The sequence below is a fragment of the Lupinus angustifolius genome, chromosome LG15, assembly GCF_001865875.1.
Source record: "Lupinus angustifolius cultivar Tanjil chromosome LG15, LupAngTanjil_v1.0, whole genome shotgun sequence".
Lineage (NCBI taxonomy): Eukaryota > Viridiplantae > Streptophyta > Magnoliopsida > Fabales > Fabaceae > Lupinus > Lupinus angustifolius.
Window position 1 is genome coordinate 1,177,150 of NC_032023.1, and position 19,468 is coordinate 1,196,617.

General features: G+C 30.4%; 1 protein-coding gene across 1 annotated transcript; it reads right to left on the bottom strand.

Moving 5' to 3' along the window:
- LOC109327523 (protein NRT1/ PTR FAMILY 3.1-like) lies at positions 16,764-19,178 on the bottom strand. Its single transcript, XM_019560697.1, has 2 exons — positions 18,555-19,178; positions 16,764-17,746 (listed from the first exon to the last, which is right to left on the bottom strand). The coding sequence occupies exons 1-2, from the start codon at positions 18,923-18,925 to the stop codon at positions 16,852-16,854; spliced, it is 1,266 nt and encodes a 421-aa protein (XP_019416242.1). The 5' UTR covers positions 18,926-19,178; the 3' UTR covers positions 16,764-16,851.

A 19,468-nucleotide genomic window follows, 5' to 3' on the forward strand; every position in this document is an offset into this window, starting at 1 on the left:
ATGTTTAGTTTAACATCTATGTGAGATTCAAATGATTAATGAATGAGGTATTGTTGATAAAGTTGGGTTGTAGCTCTCAATGTATTAGGAATTGTAGGACTTGGATGCTTTTTTATATCATAAAATAAATTAATTTTTGTTATTGACTTTGAACATAATGGTAAAAATAAGATATGAAGAATGCAAAAATGGTTAATAAAGAAAAGAAATATGTACTTAATAAAGAAAAGAAATATGTACTTAATAACTTATTTAAATTTTATTTAATAAAAGAGGTTTTACGCCATGTTATTTGACCATAACTCTAATTCATCATTTAAATACATAAATATCATCATTCATTAGGTTATTATCAATAATTTTTTAATTTAAAAATTACTTTATACTATTTAAATAAATTCATACAAAATATATTATCACCCATGTGAATGTACGGGTAACTTATTAGTTATGATATAAAAGAAGTAAAAAATAAACCACCCACTTAGCGTCAGAATTGATCATTAAAAAAATTATCATCTGTAGATAATGTGAAGCACACAACTTTTAAAAGTTCATCCACTTCTTAATCTTCTTGTTTCAATGGAAAGGTATGTTTTTTATGCCTTAATATGTGCACTTGGAGGTGCACTATCCTATTCTCTGGTTGAGTAGAGAAAGAGAAGAAAGAAATATAGAGGAGAGAAATTGAACTTCTCTCATTTGGTTACCAAGAAAGAAAAAGTAGAGAGAATAAAAATATGTGGGACCCACATAAAAGTAGAGAGAGTCTTGATGGTGAAATGACAAGTATAAACTTATTAGTAACTATCCTTTAATAATAATTTCTCATTCTTTTTGTTTTAAGGATATTTTTATCTTTTCAAATATAATATTTTTTTTCGGCTTACTTCTCATTATACCAAAGAAGAGAAATAGAGAATAAAATATTTCTTTCTACTCTCTTACTTTTTTCATTTCACTTATACAAAATAATATAAAAATCTACTCAATTTCTCTTTTTTTCTCTCTCTCTCTTTAGTATACATTCAATATAGATTGAATAGGTTGAAGATTTTACCAGACATGTGACCTCTGATGAATATAATGAACTTGTCATCCATTAAGCTTAAATATTATCTGCAGTATTTTATTTCTTTTTAAGGAGAGCCTTCCGCGACTCGAACCCGGAACCTTAGAGATAAATAATCACTATATCGCTAAGTTGCTACCATTAAGCTACACATCATATAATTTTGACATGTAATAATTGGAATGTTAGTTTTCTCCATCCTTATTCATTACTATTATTTTTGAATTTTGAAGAACATTGTTTATGTTGCACAGATAATAGTGAAACATGGGTTGAATTTCATTCTTTCGGAGTGTGGCACATATATACACTCATTTATTTTGAAATGCACCATCAAACAACAATAGGTGTATAGTTATATTGATGAGAAAGCTATAGGTGGTTTCGTTCTGCTGACACCATTTCTCAACCTTCTCACTCCATTCCTATTAGCATTTTCACTCTTTCAACTTTCTTCCCCAACCTTTTGTTTTTTTCCTTTTTCACCCGCGACTCTTCAAGCTTCTCTTTTGTGCATTTTCATTACTTGGTTAACCATTTGACAGCCTTCATCTTCAGTTTTTAACTCACTCAACTGTGTTATTTGTGAACAACCATTTTTGTCATGCCAAGAAAAAGCCCAAAAATATTTTCAAATAAAAATAAAATTTTTTATTTATTTTGGTATTTTGTGATATTTAATAATAAACTTATTTTTATAATTATTTTCGAAATTATTAAATTAAAGAAATTAAATATAACAAAACATCAAGTTCCTAAATCTAAATGATTAGGTTAACTAAAAATTCAAAAAAATAATAAACAAATGAAGTTCCTAAATCTAAGTGATTAGGTTAACTGAAAATTTTAAAAAATAAATATTTAGATTTCTGAAAGTAAATTAAATAAATAATGGGTTATAGAAATCAATGTCATTTTTTAAAGTGTTTTATTATTTATTTTTGTTTTTCGAAATTATAATATTAGATAAATAAAAAATAATTAAAACTATTTTTTATTAATTTTTTATTTATTTCGAATTTATGAAAATAAATAAATAATAACCCATGAGATATTTCTAATATTTTCATTTGAATTTCATACAAAAAGCAATAAAAAAACACACAAAAAAACTTGGTCAAATAACCAAAAAATCAAGTGGGATCATGTCCCTTAAAATATGCAAAAAAGAATTGATAAAATAAGTGATTACCATAATTTTAGAGGCTTAGGTTATTTTCATTTAATATAAATATGTGTGTTAGGGTTATTAGGAGGGGCTGGAAGAAAAAAAAGGGGTTCTTCATCTTCTCAAAACACTCCTACAACAATAAAGATAAAAAAGAGAAGAAGCCTTGCAAAAAAAAAAACACTCCAGAAAAAGAGACAACAACACTGTATAGAGAGAGATTTGCCAAAATTTCACTGCGTGATCCAGTACTGTCGGTCCTAGAATAACACGGTGCACTTGGATTTTCCACATTTGGATGCGCAGACCGCTTGGTTGACCATGCAATAGATGCCTCAGATCGCGCCACGCCGGCAGGCTTACCATACTTCACGTGAATGCGTCACACAGGAACAGGGCACCTCATTGACGAGGTATAATCTGGTGCAACCAGGTGTAAATCAGACACGGTGCACCTTCTCATCCATCCAGTCACATCGCGTCGTATATGCGGGTACATGTGACTCACATAGTCGTGCTCTCACCTGATCAACATCTCTACAGCCTCTATTTCAGTGTATGCGGGTGCATCTAAATCATGGTGCACCTTCAGGATTGTCCAACCGAAGACTGGCACGTGGCGAAGTTTCTCCAACTAGTACTAGGACGACGCGTGTCCGGGTGCACTATTCCCTTCCGCATTGGAACAAAACTCATCGAGGTAGGAATTTTTTATATTCTAAAGGCAATTTAGTTCGTTTTTTTAGGCAACAAAAATTAAATTTCACCAACAAAATTATATTATATTTTTTGTGACAGTAAGAGAAAATACTAAATAATTTTTAAATAAACAATAAATTCATTTATGGATAATAGTAATAACAAAAAAAAGAATAAAAATCCATTTAATATAGATAATAATTAACAAAACTTTTTATGATTTTTTAAGCAATTAACTAATTTTTTATTTTCTATAAATAATTAAAAATTACCAATAATAACAATAATTAGAATATTTTACTTTGACAAAAAAGATATTAATAAAATCACATGAAAATCTTTATAAGTGCTTTTGATATAATTTTGGGAATTAATCAAATATTGAGAGAAGGTCGTCTCAGATGCCTCTTTCTTCTCAAATCATCTTCGAAAGGTCGCGCTACGTCGCTTCTTTTCAATCGATTAAATCTCAAAATCGATTAAACTTTATTTTTAAATTAAAATAACAAAAATTAACCAAATAATTTTTTTTCAATAACAAACAAAACTTGCAAAATATTTTTGACTAAAAGTATATTTTCTTTAATTAAATACCCTCAACCAATAAACATTTTTCTACTTAAAGAACTACGTAAGTCTTGATCCCCTTAATAGGCGTACGTAGGACCAAAGTCAATATTGTCAGGCACAATAATAAAAATAAATAATTTTTTCTTGATAATAATTAATTAATTAATCAAATAATTTAATCAAATAATAATAATAAAGTCATATATTTTAATGAAGGGTACCGCTTAAGGTGGGCACGTAGGGTGCTAATACCTTCCCTACCTTGTAACCGACTCCCGAACCTGGATATCAAAAATCCAAAAGCCCAAGGTAATTGAGCTTAAAAGATTTTTCTACATTTTCAACTATAAAATGTAGTGGCGACTCTAAACAAAGTCGTGCAGCCGAAAATCGGGGCGCGACAGCTGACGACTCTGCTGGGGACCTTTTTTGAGAGAGTGTGACCCATATTCAATAAAATGTGTGACTGTTTATTTACCATTATTATTATTATTATTTATTTTGTTGATTAGTTAATTTCCAATAATATTGCATGCTTAATTATTAATTATATGAATTATATGCTGAATTTTAATTGTATGTATAAATTTTAAAATTGCATGTTTAATTATTAAATATATGTATAAATATGAAAATTGCATGTTTAATTATTAATTGTATGTAAAAATATGAGAATTGCATACTTAATTATTAGTTGTGCTATAAAAATGAAAATTGCATGCTTAATTAGTAGTTGTATATATAAATATGAATTACATGCTTAATTATTAATTGTATGTATAAATATGAATTACATGATTAATTTTAATTGTATGTATAAATATAAATTACATGCTTAATTTTAAATTATATGTTATATATATGAAAATTGCATGCTTAATTAGTAATTATATGTTGCGTATATGAATGTGCATGTATGTATTGTTTTTGTTATTTTGTGATATATAATATTCATATTTTAGGCACACAAATATGCCCTACACCCGGGTATTAGTGATACCTTTTTGGATAGAAGGGACACTAGCCTCACTGGTCGTGGTTTTTGTCACTTCTAAGTGTTGGTGATGTGCACCACTCATATCGTTACCTCTTATTATGAGTTAGCCGCTCGAGCCGGTCTCCTGTTTCTAACATCATAATATTTTGGCTTCTCTATTTGAGAGAGTCTAGAACTTGCCAAGGGCGTCCATTGTATGTTAGAACCTTGTCTTAGGACGTTATACTTGTTGTGAATTTTGTGATGTGTATTATAGCATATTGTTTGAAATTTTGTCATGTAAAATATCGAACCTTTGGGGGGAATTCCTATTCCCTTAATAAGGAGATTATCATAAAAATAAATGTGCCAATTTATTTTGGCTCTAAGCTAGCCTGACCGATAAAAATAAGAGAAATATAATTTGTTTTTAAAAAATATATATATATATATATATACATGTTCAAATCGTAATGATGGCTAAATCACCCCAAGATAGGGTTCATTCATCATGCATTAATAAAAACACATCATTTAAAAAAGTACATTCATGGATGCATAAGCGTAATATCAACATATTCAAACATTTACTCAATTATCCATTCATTTATGCATTCAAAAAAATATTTATTGGTTGACTTATACATACATAAATATATGAAAATTCATCATCCACTAATTATTTATTCATTCATCATAAATACATACATAAAAAATATAAATATCATTAAAAAATTCATTTCAATCCATGCATACACTAACTCAAAAAAAAAACTATCATTCACAACAATTTATTCATGCATGCACATATTCCTCATACATTTTTTAAATTAGCTATCCATATATGTATTTTTTTTTAAAATAAAAAATTTAATCATTCATACATTCTCTTATTTATTCACAAATTCATTCATTTACTCATGCTTCAAAAAAATAATAATTTATACATTCATTAATATAAAAACAATATACAAATAACTCAAACTTTTATTCCCTCATCGACTCATTACTCATTCATGCATTCAAAATAAATAAAAAAGAAAAATACATCATTTAAATACTCATTTACTTATACCTTCATATATTCATTAAAAAGAGTACATTAATCATACATTCATTCATTCATGCAATCAAAAAGAAAAATCATTCATTCATTCAATCATACACTCAAAAATAAAAATGAAAATCGATTGATTTATTCATTCGTTCATCACTATAAAAAAGAAATCTTCATTAAGTTGCTTATGCATTTATTCATTCATTCAATTATTCATGCATACATTATTCATACACTCATCTACTCATTCATTAATTCATGTATACATGTATTTTTAAAAAAACAAATCATACATTCACTAAAAAAAAATTAAAAATACAATGATCATACATTCATCTAATTTTATTCATTCACTCAATCATTCTAAAAAATTCATTCATGCATTCAGAAAGAAAAGTAATTATTCATTGACTTAGACATTCATTCATGCATAAAAAATTATTAAGCATTCATTCACCCATGTATACATGCAATCTAAAAAATAAACACATTACTTATACATACATCACTTATGTATACATTTATCAAAAAAATAATAAATAAATAAATGTTACATTCATTCATGCATTTATCAAAAAAATGAAAATAAGTTATTCAAAAAGAGAAAACATTCATTCATTCATTCATGAAAAGTACATCATTCATACACATATTTATTTATACATTCATTCATAAAAAAAAGACTTCATTCAAAGATTGTATCATTTCATTAACCATATTTCATATCTTCATTCATCATCATAAAAAGAAAAAAGAAAAATGTCATACATCTTCCTATATATCATAACCCTCATACATTCAAAGTCGTACATATCATAAATTACATTTTCTATCAGTCTCATTCATTCCAGAAAAAATAAAATTACATGCATTCCCACATCTCATGCATCATAGAAAAATTTGCATCCTTGCACCATCCATACATCCAAACATATGCATAGTCATACACGTTTCTTGTATTTCATGCATCATTTTAAGTTATATGTTGCATCTCAATTCATGTAACATGATAAAAAATTCCCTTCATGCATATCATGCATCAATAAGAAATCATTTTTTTGCATGCATTTCATAATCCCACTGCTAAAGACACTCATAAATGGAAGATTGGTTTTAAGAACAATATTGTTATACTCGACTGGAAAAAATCAATATTGAAGCTGAAGACATTTAAGAAGATAGAGAACTCCCAGTTTGTGGTTGAGTTCATACTCAATAGTGGATTGTCTTCAACCCTAGCTAAATTGGAGATCAATTTGAAAAACTCTCTTCACTTGAGGACCACAGTCAAGATTAAACCATTCAAGCATTCACTCAGAAAGATTTACTTTCAAATGCATATCTTTTTAACAAGTATATACTAATACATTGATCATGCAAGTTTCACCATCTGATACCTAACCATACTAACTCCACTCACCATATTTATCCAAAGAACACATAACCAAATAAACCCAAATAAAATTAATCTATGCATTACTGTGAGATATTTGATTTAAAATAAAATAAAATGGAGAATGATGCAAATATCAAACAAAACAAATGATGTACATCTTCAAGCAAATTTTTTATAATGACACAAGACATTTTTTGTAATTCCTAAACATCTTGGAGATATCCCTAGTCACACCATTTGAGCCCAGACATCATGAAATGAGATAATTTTCGAATAATCCTCAATATTTCAATAGCATGGGGAGGGTAGCTTTTCAACAGTTTTCCTTGATATTCAATTATTAAAGAAATATATTCTTCTACATCAATCATGTGACCGGAAAGTAAGAAAATACAAAGAACATTCCTTGCTAAAAAGAAACAAAAAAAAATCCGCTAAGAATCCTCAATTAATATCTCAGGCAAAAATTAATGCAAAAGTGCAACATCAAGGATCACAAAAGGAAACCTTCATGAAAAATTATCGCCTTAATCATAGGTCATCCTTATTAAAACCTGAAAAATTCTCTCAATAGTTGAATGTCATGTGTGAAAAATGTTGAAAATAGGATACAGAAGAAAGGAGAAGGGTGGGTATGAGAAACACAAATTTTGAGCCTTATATCATTTTCTTGAAAACCCTTAGCCTAGCCATGGTACAAGCTTAAAAACACCTTGTTGAAGACTTATTTGCCTAAGATGTCCATCATGACCATAAAAATGTTGACTCCACAAATCTCATAAAATTTTGATAATATATCTCATCTTTAATGCATAAGTTAAAATTTATTATCACCATCGTCATATCAACACAAACTCAAACACAAATTAAATATTATCAACCATTTATCCTTCATACCTTCACCATCACTCTTAAAGCCAAAGACAAATTCAATTCTATCATAGCCACCACCACATTTACATTAGCCAAACCTAAATTGAATTCTATCATCATCATCATCATCATCACCACCATATTTACCCAAGCCAAACCCAAATTGTATCATCATTACCACATCATCACTCATAGACCAAACACTTACCAAACTTTGCATGATCATTGTTTTAAAAGTTATGCATGAAATAAAGAGCAATAAAGGCAAAGGAAAATTGGAAGCTTCTCAAACTGGGGCAGATTTTCAAATGATTCATGGCCTAGAACTTGACAATCTAAGCTTACCAAATCAATATGGATATAAGAATGACTCGGATTATCTCACACTGGGGCAGTGGAAAGTTAGAAGAAGCCAAAATTGGGGCAGTTTTTGGGTTGATCCCATTTTCTTGTGAAAAATTAAAAGGAGCCCAAAGCTCGAGCAATGTAGGAGTGATTTCACATGATTGTATTAGTTCAATCAATCACAAGAAGTTAAAATCTCTCAATCAGACACAAGAAAGATCGTCTCATTGTTCAATGCTTCTACTTTCCATCGAGTCAAGATATTTAAGGGTGTTCAAAGAAAATAGCAAAAAACAAAAAAAACAAAAAAAAAACAAAAAAGAAAAAGAAAATAGTGTTAGGTTGAAAACCCACATGGGCAACCTAGAAAAAGGCGAGGGGTCCTAAGTCGAAAACCTATGAAGGTGACTTGAGATCATTATAAAATGAGAAAATTCCCGACAGATGCCTACATATGGTATTCTGGGCAAAAATTAGGGAAAATTAAATGAACACCTCAAGTTAAAGACTTGCTATTGCATATCATCATTCACCCAAACTGGTGCAACTTTTTGGAGAATCTAAGTTATAGCCTCCTGAGTGAAGACAAGAGTTCATAACAGGCACACTGAGTCAATTTTTGCTGTTACAAAAAGCATCAACACTTTTGAGAGAAATTCTATGCAAATCTACACTCTGGCAAACTAGTTGGGTTTAGTCATTGTCCACAGGATCATACTGAAGCGGTTTAAGGATCACCTTAAAGGAAATACATCTTCAAGTAAACTGGGGCAGATTTTGATGGTACCAATCAACATCAAGCAACAAAGACCATTTCAGTTGAGTCTACAAAATTTGATGAATTTCATACACGAGATAAAAAAACAAATTCAACCATAAGTGATGCATTAGAACATTTGTGCACGGGTCTTACTCCTCATTCCATTCCAAAAAAATATATAGTACCCATGTCATACATGACATACATACATTAAGGTATAACTATATTTTTCAATGCATAGTCACATTCATATACCAATCATTATAGCAAAAAACAAAAAAAACAGGGCATAATCATTCATTGCATATAACTAGCCATTCATATATGCATTTTCACATTATTCTTCCTATAAGCACAAACAAACAAACAAAGTATTGCATTGCATATAACCAAACATTCAAACATGCTTCCCTATATTATTCTTCTAAAAAAACACAAACAAACAAAATAGTGCATTGCATATAACCAAACATTCAAACATGCATCCCTACACTATTCTTTCAATAAGCGCAAACTCATTATTGCATTGCATATAACCAAATATTAAAACATGCATCTCTAAATCATTCCTCTAATAAACCATAAACTAACAAACCAGAAATTGCATAACCATACATCTCAACATACATTTCTAAACGATGTTTGCATTAACAATGAGTGCAAACATTACAATATGCAAGTGAATTTTCTAGCTTCACACCAAATCCTCCATTATGGCAGCACGAGTTCCTCAACAAAACCCCTGAATCGTTTTGGCAGCAAGGGTGCCTCTGCATATCCCTGAATCCTATTGGCAACATGGGTGCCTCAACAAATCCCTGCATCGTATCGGCAGCATGGGTGCCTCAGCAAATCCCTGAATCCTTTTGGCAGCATGGGTACCTCAACAAATCCCTGAATCATCACGGCAAATGCAAGAACTGCCTCAATAAATTCCTAGTCCATCACGACAAACACAAGAACTGCCTCAACAAATCCCTGGTCCATCACGGCAAACGCAGGAACTGCCTCAACAAATCCCTGGCCCATCATGACAATCGTGGGAACTGCCTCAACGAATCCCTGAATAATCACGGCAAGCGCGGGAACGGCCTCAACAAATCCCTGGTCCACCAGTAGAGCATCGATCTGCTTCATCAACATTCGATATCTTCCCAATGGCCTTTTTCTAAGTCTTAACAAAAATAGCGTTCATTTCTTTACTAGTCACTTACCATGATATCTCTCAAACCTTGGTTTGCTTGCTACTAGGTAAGTAACAAGTAAAGAGGGGTAGCTGTGAACACCCATTTTTATCCTGCCTAGAAAAAGTCCAAAAATATTTTCATATAATAATAATAAATTTTATTTATTTTGGTATTTTTTGATATTTTAATAATAAACCTATTTTTATGAATTTTTATAATTATTTTCGAAATTATTAAATTAAAAAATTAAATATAACAAAACAAAAAAAAATCAAGTTCCTAAATCTAAATGATTAGATTAACTAAAAATTCAAAAAAATAATAAACAAATGAAGTTCCTAACTCTAAGTGATTAGGTTAACTGGAAATTTAAAAAATAGATATTTAGATTTCTGAAAGTAAATTAAATAAATAATGGGTTATAGAAATCCATGTCATTTTTTAAAGTGTTTTATTATTTATTTTTGTTTTTCGAAATTATAATATTAGATAAATAAAAAATAATTAAAACTATTTTTTATTAATTTTTTATTTATTTCGAATTTATGAAAATAAATAAATAATAACCCATGAGGTATTCCTAATATTCTTATTTGAATTTAAAAAAAAAAGCAATAAAAAACATAATAAAAACTTGGTCAAATAACCAAAAAGTCAAGTGGGATCATGTCCCTTAAAATCTGCAAAAAAGAATTGATAAAATAAGTGGTTACCATTATTTTAGAGGTTTAGGTTATTTTCATTTAATATAAATATGTATGTTAGGGTTATTAGGAGGGCGCTGGAAGAAAAAAAAGGGGGTTCTTCTTCTTCTCAAAACACTCCTAAAAAAATAAAGATAAAAAAGAGAAGAAGCCTTGCAACAAAAAAACACTTCAGAAAAAAGGACAACAACATTGTATAGAGAGAGATTTGCCAAAATTTTACTGCGTGATCCAGTACTGCTGGTCCTAGAATAACACGGTGCGCTTGGATTTTCCATCTTTGGATGCACAGACCGCTTGGTTGACCATGCAATAGATGCCTCATATCGCGCCATGCCAGTGGGCTTACCACACTTCACGTGAATGCGTCACATAGGAACAGGGCACCTCATTGACGAAGTATAATCTGGTGCAACCAGGTATAAATTAGACATGGTGCATCTTCTCATCCATCCAGTCACATCGCATCGTATACGCGGGTACACGTGACTCGCGTAGTCGTGCTCTCACCGGATCATCGCCTCTACAACCTCTGTTTTAGTGTGTGCGGGTGCACCTTCAGGATTGTCCAACTGAAGACTGGCACGTGGCGAAGTCTTCTGCACATTATTCTCTAGCCAATACTAGGATGACACGTGTCTGGGTGCACTATTCCCTTCCGCATTGGAACAAAACTCATCCACGTAGGAATTTTTTATATTCTAAAGGCAATTTAGTTCCCTTTTTTTAGGCAACAAAAATTAAATTTCACCAACAAAATTATATTATATTTTTTGTGACAATAAGAGAAAATACTAAATAATTTTTAAATAAAAAATAAAAAATAACAAAAAAAAGAATAAAAATCTCTTTAATATAGATAATAATTAACAAAACTTTTTATGATTTTTTAAGCAATTAACTAATTTTTTATTTTCTATAAATAATTAAAAATTACCAATAATAACAATAATTAGAATATTTTACTTTGACAAAAAAGATTATTAATAAAATCACATGAAAATCTTTATAAATTTTTTTGATATAATTTTGGGAATTAATCAAAGATGGAGAGAAGGTCGCCCTAGAGGTCTCTTTCTTCTCAAATCATCTTCAAAATGTCGCACTACGCAACTTCTTTTCAATCAATTAAATCTCAAAATTGATTAAACTTTATTTTTAAATTAAAATAGCAAAAATTAACCAAATAGAAACCTTTTTTTCAATAACAAACAAAACTTGCAAAATAAATATTTTTGACTAAAAATATATTTTCTTTAATTAAATACCCTTAACCAATACATTTTATAAGCACTTTTTAAAATTACAATTGCAATTTTCAACTTTTATAAAATGTGTGAAATTGTGTTTAGAAAGGTGAGAGAGATTTTTTATATTAATATTGAATTAATTGGAAAAATATTTGTTTTTATTTTTATTTTTTTGGATGGATTGGGTATCCATCCAAATGGATAAACTCATGGATATCTTTTGGATATAATGGATGGATTTGAATCCATCCATTATCAACAATATCCATTGGATTATATCCATTTAAATCCATTAATTCTAATGGGTGGATTTGGATGAATTTAATTTGGATGGATTTTGAATTATGGATAATTTTGCCACCCCTAATTTTTACTCCTAAGTAACTTTCATTCGCTTCTTCAATCATTTGCATTTTACTTCCTTCTTCACAGGTAAAAACTTCTTTCACTCTTCAACCTTATGCATGTTTTTTTTAATTTGTTGTTTCACTCACTCAATGTCTTTTCGGAAGGTGATATATTTTAATTTATGTAAGACTGAGATTGCAACTAAGAGAGGGTGAATTAGTTTACTAGAAATTATGACCACTTTTTCTGCAAAATGAAGAGTTAAAGTGCAGCGGGTAATATTGCACAAAACCATTTTTCTGCAAAATGAAGAGTTAAAGTGCAGCGGGTAATATTGCACAAAACCATTTTTCTGCAAAATGAAGAGTTAAAGTGCAGCGGGTAATATTGCAGAAATAAACAAGAATAAATCAAAGAGGTAAGGGAGAAGAAAGTACACAAGTATTTTATACGGGTTCACCTTCTTGTCCACCAAAGGCTATATCCAGTACTCTTGCAGCACAAGAGATTTTCCATTAAATATTATGAGTTGTAATTACAATATCTCACCCCGAGATCTCTATGTACCTTACACACTCACTAATACTTATCACCTTGGTAAACATCTTTCTAAGTAACTCTATCCCCTTTCTATTCACACCCCGTGAAAGAAAGTAATTACAATGAATGAAGAATTTGAATGATGGCTTGGATTGCCTATACAAGTATGAAATATAATAACACTTGCAATCTAATCAACTATTTTGATACTTAGTAAATAATGCTCTTTTAAGTTTACAAAACTTTGAAACACTTTACTTCAAGCAACTCAGAAAAATAGCTTTGAATGTTTAAGTTGAAGTTGCTAGAAGTGGAGAAAAACTATTTCAGAAAAGTGTAGGAAAGTTGTGAGAAAAGTGTGAAAGAGTTATGAAAGAATTGTTCAAAGAGTTGTTTTCATTGTGAGTTCTAAGGCCTTTAAATAGGCTTTCGAATCAGTCATTGTGCTTTTATGAAAGAGTAGGAATTGTTTGTAATAAAGACATTTCGTTTAGGATGAAAACCCTTTACTTTCAAATCTGAAGAACTGATGTAACAACTCTCAGTAACCGATTACAGCAAGTGGGTAATCGGTTACCCAAACGTGACATTTTGAAAAATTACATTGAGTAATCGGTTACTCACTTGAGTAATCGGTTACTCAAACTCTCTGTCCAACAGTGAGTTTAAAATTCAGTTAGAGTAATCGGTTACTCCAATTTAAATATTGTTGGATAACTGATTCTCACTCATGTAACCTGTTACTCAAATTTCAGTAACTTGTTACACAGTATTTTGAAAATGTTTTTATTTAAAACTTGAAGTGTTTCAATTTCTTTTAAAATATTTTGAGCATTACTACTTTAGTATATTAAAGAGTATATGATATAAGTACCTATTTAGACTAGACTAATTGTCTTGAAGCTTTAATCTTCATAAGTAATATTCATTTTCTTCTTTTTGGTGATGTTGGTGTCTTCATCAAAATCTTGCCAAGGTCAAGAGCAAATATCTTCTTCACAATTTATACCTTTTAAACCTTCTGCATATTTTGCTTTTTTCAATGTTTCACCGACTCAAGCATATTGTGGGCATTTTGTCTCCATTCACTCATTCTATCGTGTATTTCTCTGAAGATAACATATTTTCCACCTTCTTTAACCTTTTGTATGTTGAATTTTGTCTGTTTTAGTGACTCAAGCATATTAGTACAGTAACAAATAGTAGCCACCATGGTGGTAAACAAGGTTGTTGGTTGAATAGTAAAGTTCAAATTTGAGAGGGTTTAAAAAGCAAACTGGTTGAATTGAAATCCCAGTTTGGTTAGTTATTTAGTCTCTCTCTCTCTGCATATCCACCGTAAAATCGTCACCTACAAAGTGACATTCCCAATTTGTGACTTCCTCTAGTTCTTAACTGTCTAATATTATTGATCACTTTAAATTGTCCATTTTAATAATAGAGCTAGAGCTGGGGGCTCAGTCGGGCCGGCCCGCCAAAATTCGAAAATTTATAGGGTTTGGGTAGTATTTTAGGTACTTTTTAGCTCGATCCGGTCGGGCTATTATAAATCTGGGCTCGGGCCGGGCTTACTCGGACGGGTTCGGGCTACCCATTTTACTTATATGTTTTAATCTTTTTTGAGACTTTTGGCTTAGTAATAAGCACTAAATGAAAATTTACAAAACAACTTATAATAAAAATATATAATAAGTATTATGTTATTATGTATTTAATTAGATTTAACTTTACCACAAAAATATAACAAAGAAATTAATGTTTACAACAAAACTAAAATCAACATAAATTGTTTATAATAGAAAACTCCACACCGCCAAATTTTATATAATAGTTCACAATGAAAGTGTTGATAAAGAACATACAAAAGATAATATTTTTATTAGTATCAAAGTTTATATATTAAAGTGAAGTTACAAATTATATTGTGTTAGAGAGTGAGAGTCCAATAGAAATGAGAGATTTAATAAAAGAGTTATGTTAAAAATCATACACGTGGACTTAACATCACGTTTAAGTCAAACACAATGCATTAGATCTATAAGTTTGGTTGCATTTGACATAACAAATATGTTAAGAAAAGTTATATGTTAATATCAAATTATACATATTTTTTTGAATAGATTAAATATGTTAAAAAATTCAAAAAAAATTATTTTTTAGTCTATGGGGCCTGTCTGCCATAACCCGCAACCTGCTTAGGGCGGGTTTGGGCTACCATTTGATATGTATAAATTGTATTTGGACTTTTTAGCCCAGCCCGGCTTAGCCCAAACCCGATGTGGGCTAGCCCGAACCCACCCGTGTAGCCCGTTTTGACACCTCTAGATAGAGCCAAGACGGATCGACTCGTGCAAATGCACGAGTATACTACAAGTGAGTCATGGAATGAGGGAGTTATGGAATAAGACTACATATATACATCCAAACATGTATAAATAATAAGCGAATAATGTATCTCCTCATATCAGGAGTTAATTTATCTTCTTCAACCAGTAAAAGTATAAAAGTATGACATACGTACTATTTTGTTTAGTTTTAGAAATATTTTTACAGAAAATGATGAAATATGATACATGACATGATTTCACTAGCAGAAGGAGATAACGTACCTTTTTGTATCAAGAGATACTTTATTCTCAAGTAATAATGTAATCCGAACATAAGATACCTTGTGCTCATGCAACATGTTGCATCATTGATTGTCTTGCTTTGAGTGTGCATCAGAAAAAGATATATGTACTGGAAATATAAATTTTTTATATATTGTCAATTTATTATAATTCATTCACTTTCGATCATCATCGACTCTTCAAGAAAAATAATAATAAAGAATGGTGGATGATATACATATTTGGTGAGGAAAAGAAAAGTTGATGGAGATAAAGAAGATAGAAGGGATAACAGAAGCACATAATTCTTGTGATCTGATACCATATTAAAAATCAAGAGCAGAAAGAAAATTTGAATTTCATTCATTGAATGGTTGAATTTGAGTATTGAATGAAAATGATCATGAGTTAATGATAGTTTACAATAAAGTAAACTATTTATACATGGAAAATAAATACCAAGTAACTAAAATTATCTAAAAATATATTTAACATTACTAGCAATATTTTCATCCTGAACACACCTCCTAAAATTAGCCAATGCATCTTGTACAGTATGTCACATGCATTCTGGTACACATTATCATAGAAATGGAGCAATTTAACTCATTGAACTCATCTTGTATAGTAAGGTCTAAAAATATGTGCAAAACACCTCATGTGCATGAACTCTTCCAAGAACAATGAAGATCCATTTCAATAACACGTTTCCCCTACAGAATATGCTAGCTTAAAGTTGTTAACACTTGCATTGCCGATAGTGATTCGCAAATCTTCATTAGAAGGTCTTATAATTTAAAAATTGTGAAACTTAATCTTGTTCATTCAAGGCAAATAAAATGTAAAGCAAAAAATAAAGCTCCAACTTAATGTTAGACAATCTTTATATGATTGGTTTACAAAATCTTATATTTAAAAAGTATTTATACTTATTATTATAGGATGAACAAACAGTATTTCATAAATAGAACAACATCTCAGAATAATATATTAAAAAATTTCATCACAATTATATATATGAAAAATTGATGATGTTGACATTGGAGTCAACTCAAATAATTTGATTGACTTTTGATTTATTTAGATATTAAATACTCAAATAATGACAAATTATTTTTAAGGTACTATCCCTATGTGAGTGAAAATAAAAATAGATATGCTTTGTCTCATGCTTAATTACATATACCACATGATTAGAATTTGAACATTCATTAAAGTTCAAAAATGCTAAGCAGCTACTATCAACTAGATCACAAGTTGATTATTTTTTCTGAAAATTCCTTTTTTTCCTCCCTCCTCACCATCTTTTACATTGGCTATTTTTTCCATTGGTTATTTCCACATCTTCTCCCTTATTGTTGTCACTAATCTCTTCCAAGGGCTTGTAAGTGTAAAACCAAGCACATATTGCATAATAAATGAGATTTGCCACTTGAATACCAGTAACAAGAAAGTAATAATACTCCAATTTACCCCTATTGATATTTCTATTAGGTAACCAATTCCTTTCCTTACCAGTGTATTTATGAACTAATGATAGTAGTATTGTACCAAGATAGTTTCCAATTCCTGCAGTTATGCAGTAAAGAGCTGTAGCAGTGCTTCTCATACTTTCAGGTGATTGATCATATAGAAATTCCAAATGCCCAACATACATGAAAACTTCTGCTGCACCATGAAGACAATACTGAGGTACCAACCAGAATACACTAATAGGAATAAGAGCTTTTGGATCATCCAATAAATTGTACTCAATAGCAACTTCTTTCCTTTTGATTTCAACAAATGCTGAAACAGTAGTAGCTAGAATGTTAAGAACAAGGCCTATTCCCATCCTTTGTAGGCATGTAATTCCATTAGGGTTTCTAGTGAACCTTCGAGCGCAAGGAACGAAAACGCGCTCGTAGAGAATAAGTACTGTCATCATGGTGGACACACTGAATATAGACATACTAGCTGGGGGAATTTGAAATGAGTGAGTAAGGCGACGATCCATTGTTCGAGCTTGTTGAATTACAAAGCTGTGCAAATGTGATGATGCAGTTATGTTTAAAACCCCAGATGCCCAAAGTGGAAGCATTCTAATGATAGATTTTAGCTCCTCAACTCTGTGTACAGTGGCTAATTTCCATAGGTTTGGTGTTGCATTTGGATCACTGGCCTCTGTGATAATTGCAGCCTTGTCCAACCATCTGAAAATATGAATGTAATGCCGATCAATCAATATAAAGTGTGGAGATGCTAACTCAAACAAAATTATAAAGGTACTTGCAATAATTGGGTCAAAGAAGTATTAGTTAATTTGATAGTTATTTCATGAAATGAATATGAAATCATTTATTATCTTATTAAACAAATTCATTTGATGGTATATGTGGATATTCTATAAGGATGAAGAGAAATGGAGTAAGATGGAATGAAACAAAGTTACATATCACTTATCAAATATTTGATGATGGAATGAAGTGAATAAATAGTAAGTGGATTCTATCTTATTATTCCACCCCATACCCTAAATTTGGAGGGAAGAAAAATAAAGATATTGGGTGGAGCCATCCTATTATATTCTACTTCATTCTTTTTTTTGTAAAGCCAAAGCAATCTCTTCACCCCTATGGATAAAGAACTAATCTTTTTTGGGTGTGTGATTACCCTTTCCAACAAATGTTAATCACAAAATTCAGACTTCTAACTTTAGCATAGTACAATACATGAAAATCTAATGGAGCCTATCCTACTAGAGGAACAAGGTACATTCTATTCTATTTTAAACAATCCAAACAAATGAACCTAATGTCATTCTATTCCACTTCATTACATCAATTTACACCCATTCAAACCTAGTTTAAGAGGGGGAAAAGATTTTCGGTTGGTTATTGGTGGATATCTATGTTTAATGTTAGTTTTTATAAATTCCATGAAAGCGTAATGCTAATTATAACCATCCCCCAATGATTTATACTGATAATTATGAATAAAAAGAGCCAAATATTTTATTACTTGTATTGATGAGAGTGTAAAAGCCTTCCTTCCATAGTAAGAGCAGCGTCAAGCTCCTTATTCTGGTACAAAAGCTCAGAATCATTTGGTAAAATCTCCTTTCTCTTCTTTATAGCCGCCACAATCACTTGTGCCAAACGAACTAAAGGACTTCCACCTGGTTTCACATGCTTATATAGTGGTGCTCCCAACACAAATACAATGATTGATACTAACATGGCTATGGTTGGAATCCCAAGTCCCCAACCCCAACTCATATTTTCTTGAATGTATACCACAACAATCAAAGCACTCAAAGAAGCCAAACCCATGAATAAAAAGTACCAATTGAATAGGTTCCACTTTCTTGATGCCACACCTTTTTTAGTCATATCTAATTGGTCTGCAGAAAAGGGCACAACACAAGGTCTAATGCCACCAGCACCAAGAGATATGAGGAGGAAAGAAATGTAGACTATCCAAAGTTGTGAGAATGATGCTTCTTGGCAATTTACTCGAGTTGGGCATGGTGGAGGGTGCAAATGTGGCAGTATAGCTGATATAGTGATACTAACTAATCCCTGTAGATACACAAAAGTATGGAAATTTTGGATAATGTTTCTTCTACATCAAAATAGGGACACATCGTTTACCCTTTTTGATATAATTTTAAATGTGTTTATATAAAAGAAAAGAAAACAAAACATAAATGAATATATACTATATCATATATGATGTTAAATGATATAGTGTGCAAAAGTAATTGGCAAATATGCTATAGTGGTATGTTCAATATAAGAGTTGAGGTAAATATATTTAATTTCCTATGTAAACATATACTTTGATAGGGGGATTTGATTAAATGAAGATCATTTGTCCCAAAAATACATCATTAATTATATTTCATTTCAATAAAATTTTGACATCTAATAAAA

Coding starts and splice junctions, on each gene's coding strand:
- LOC109327523 (XM_019560697.1), bottom strand. CDS start 18,925: ATGACTAAAAAAGGTGTGGCATCAAGAAAGTGGAACCTATTCAATTGG. Junction 17,747..18,554: donor TTACACTCTCATCAATACAA/GTAATAAAATAT, acceptor TCATATTTTCAG/ATGGTTGGACAAGGCTGCAA.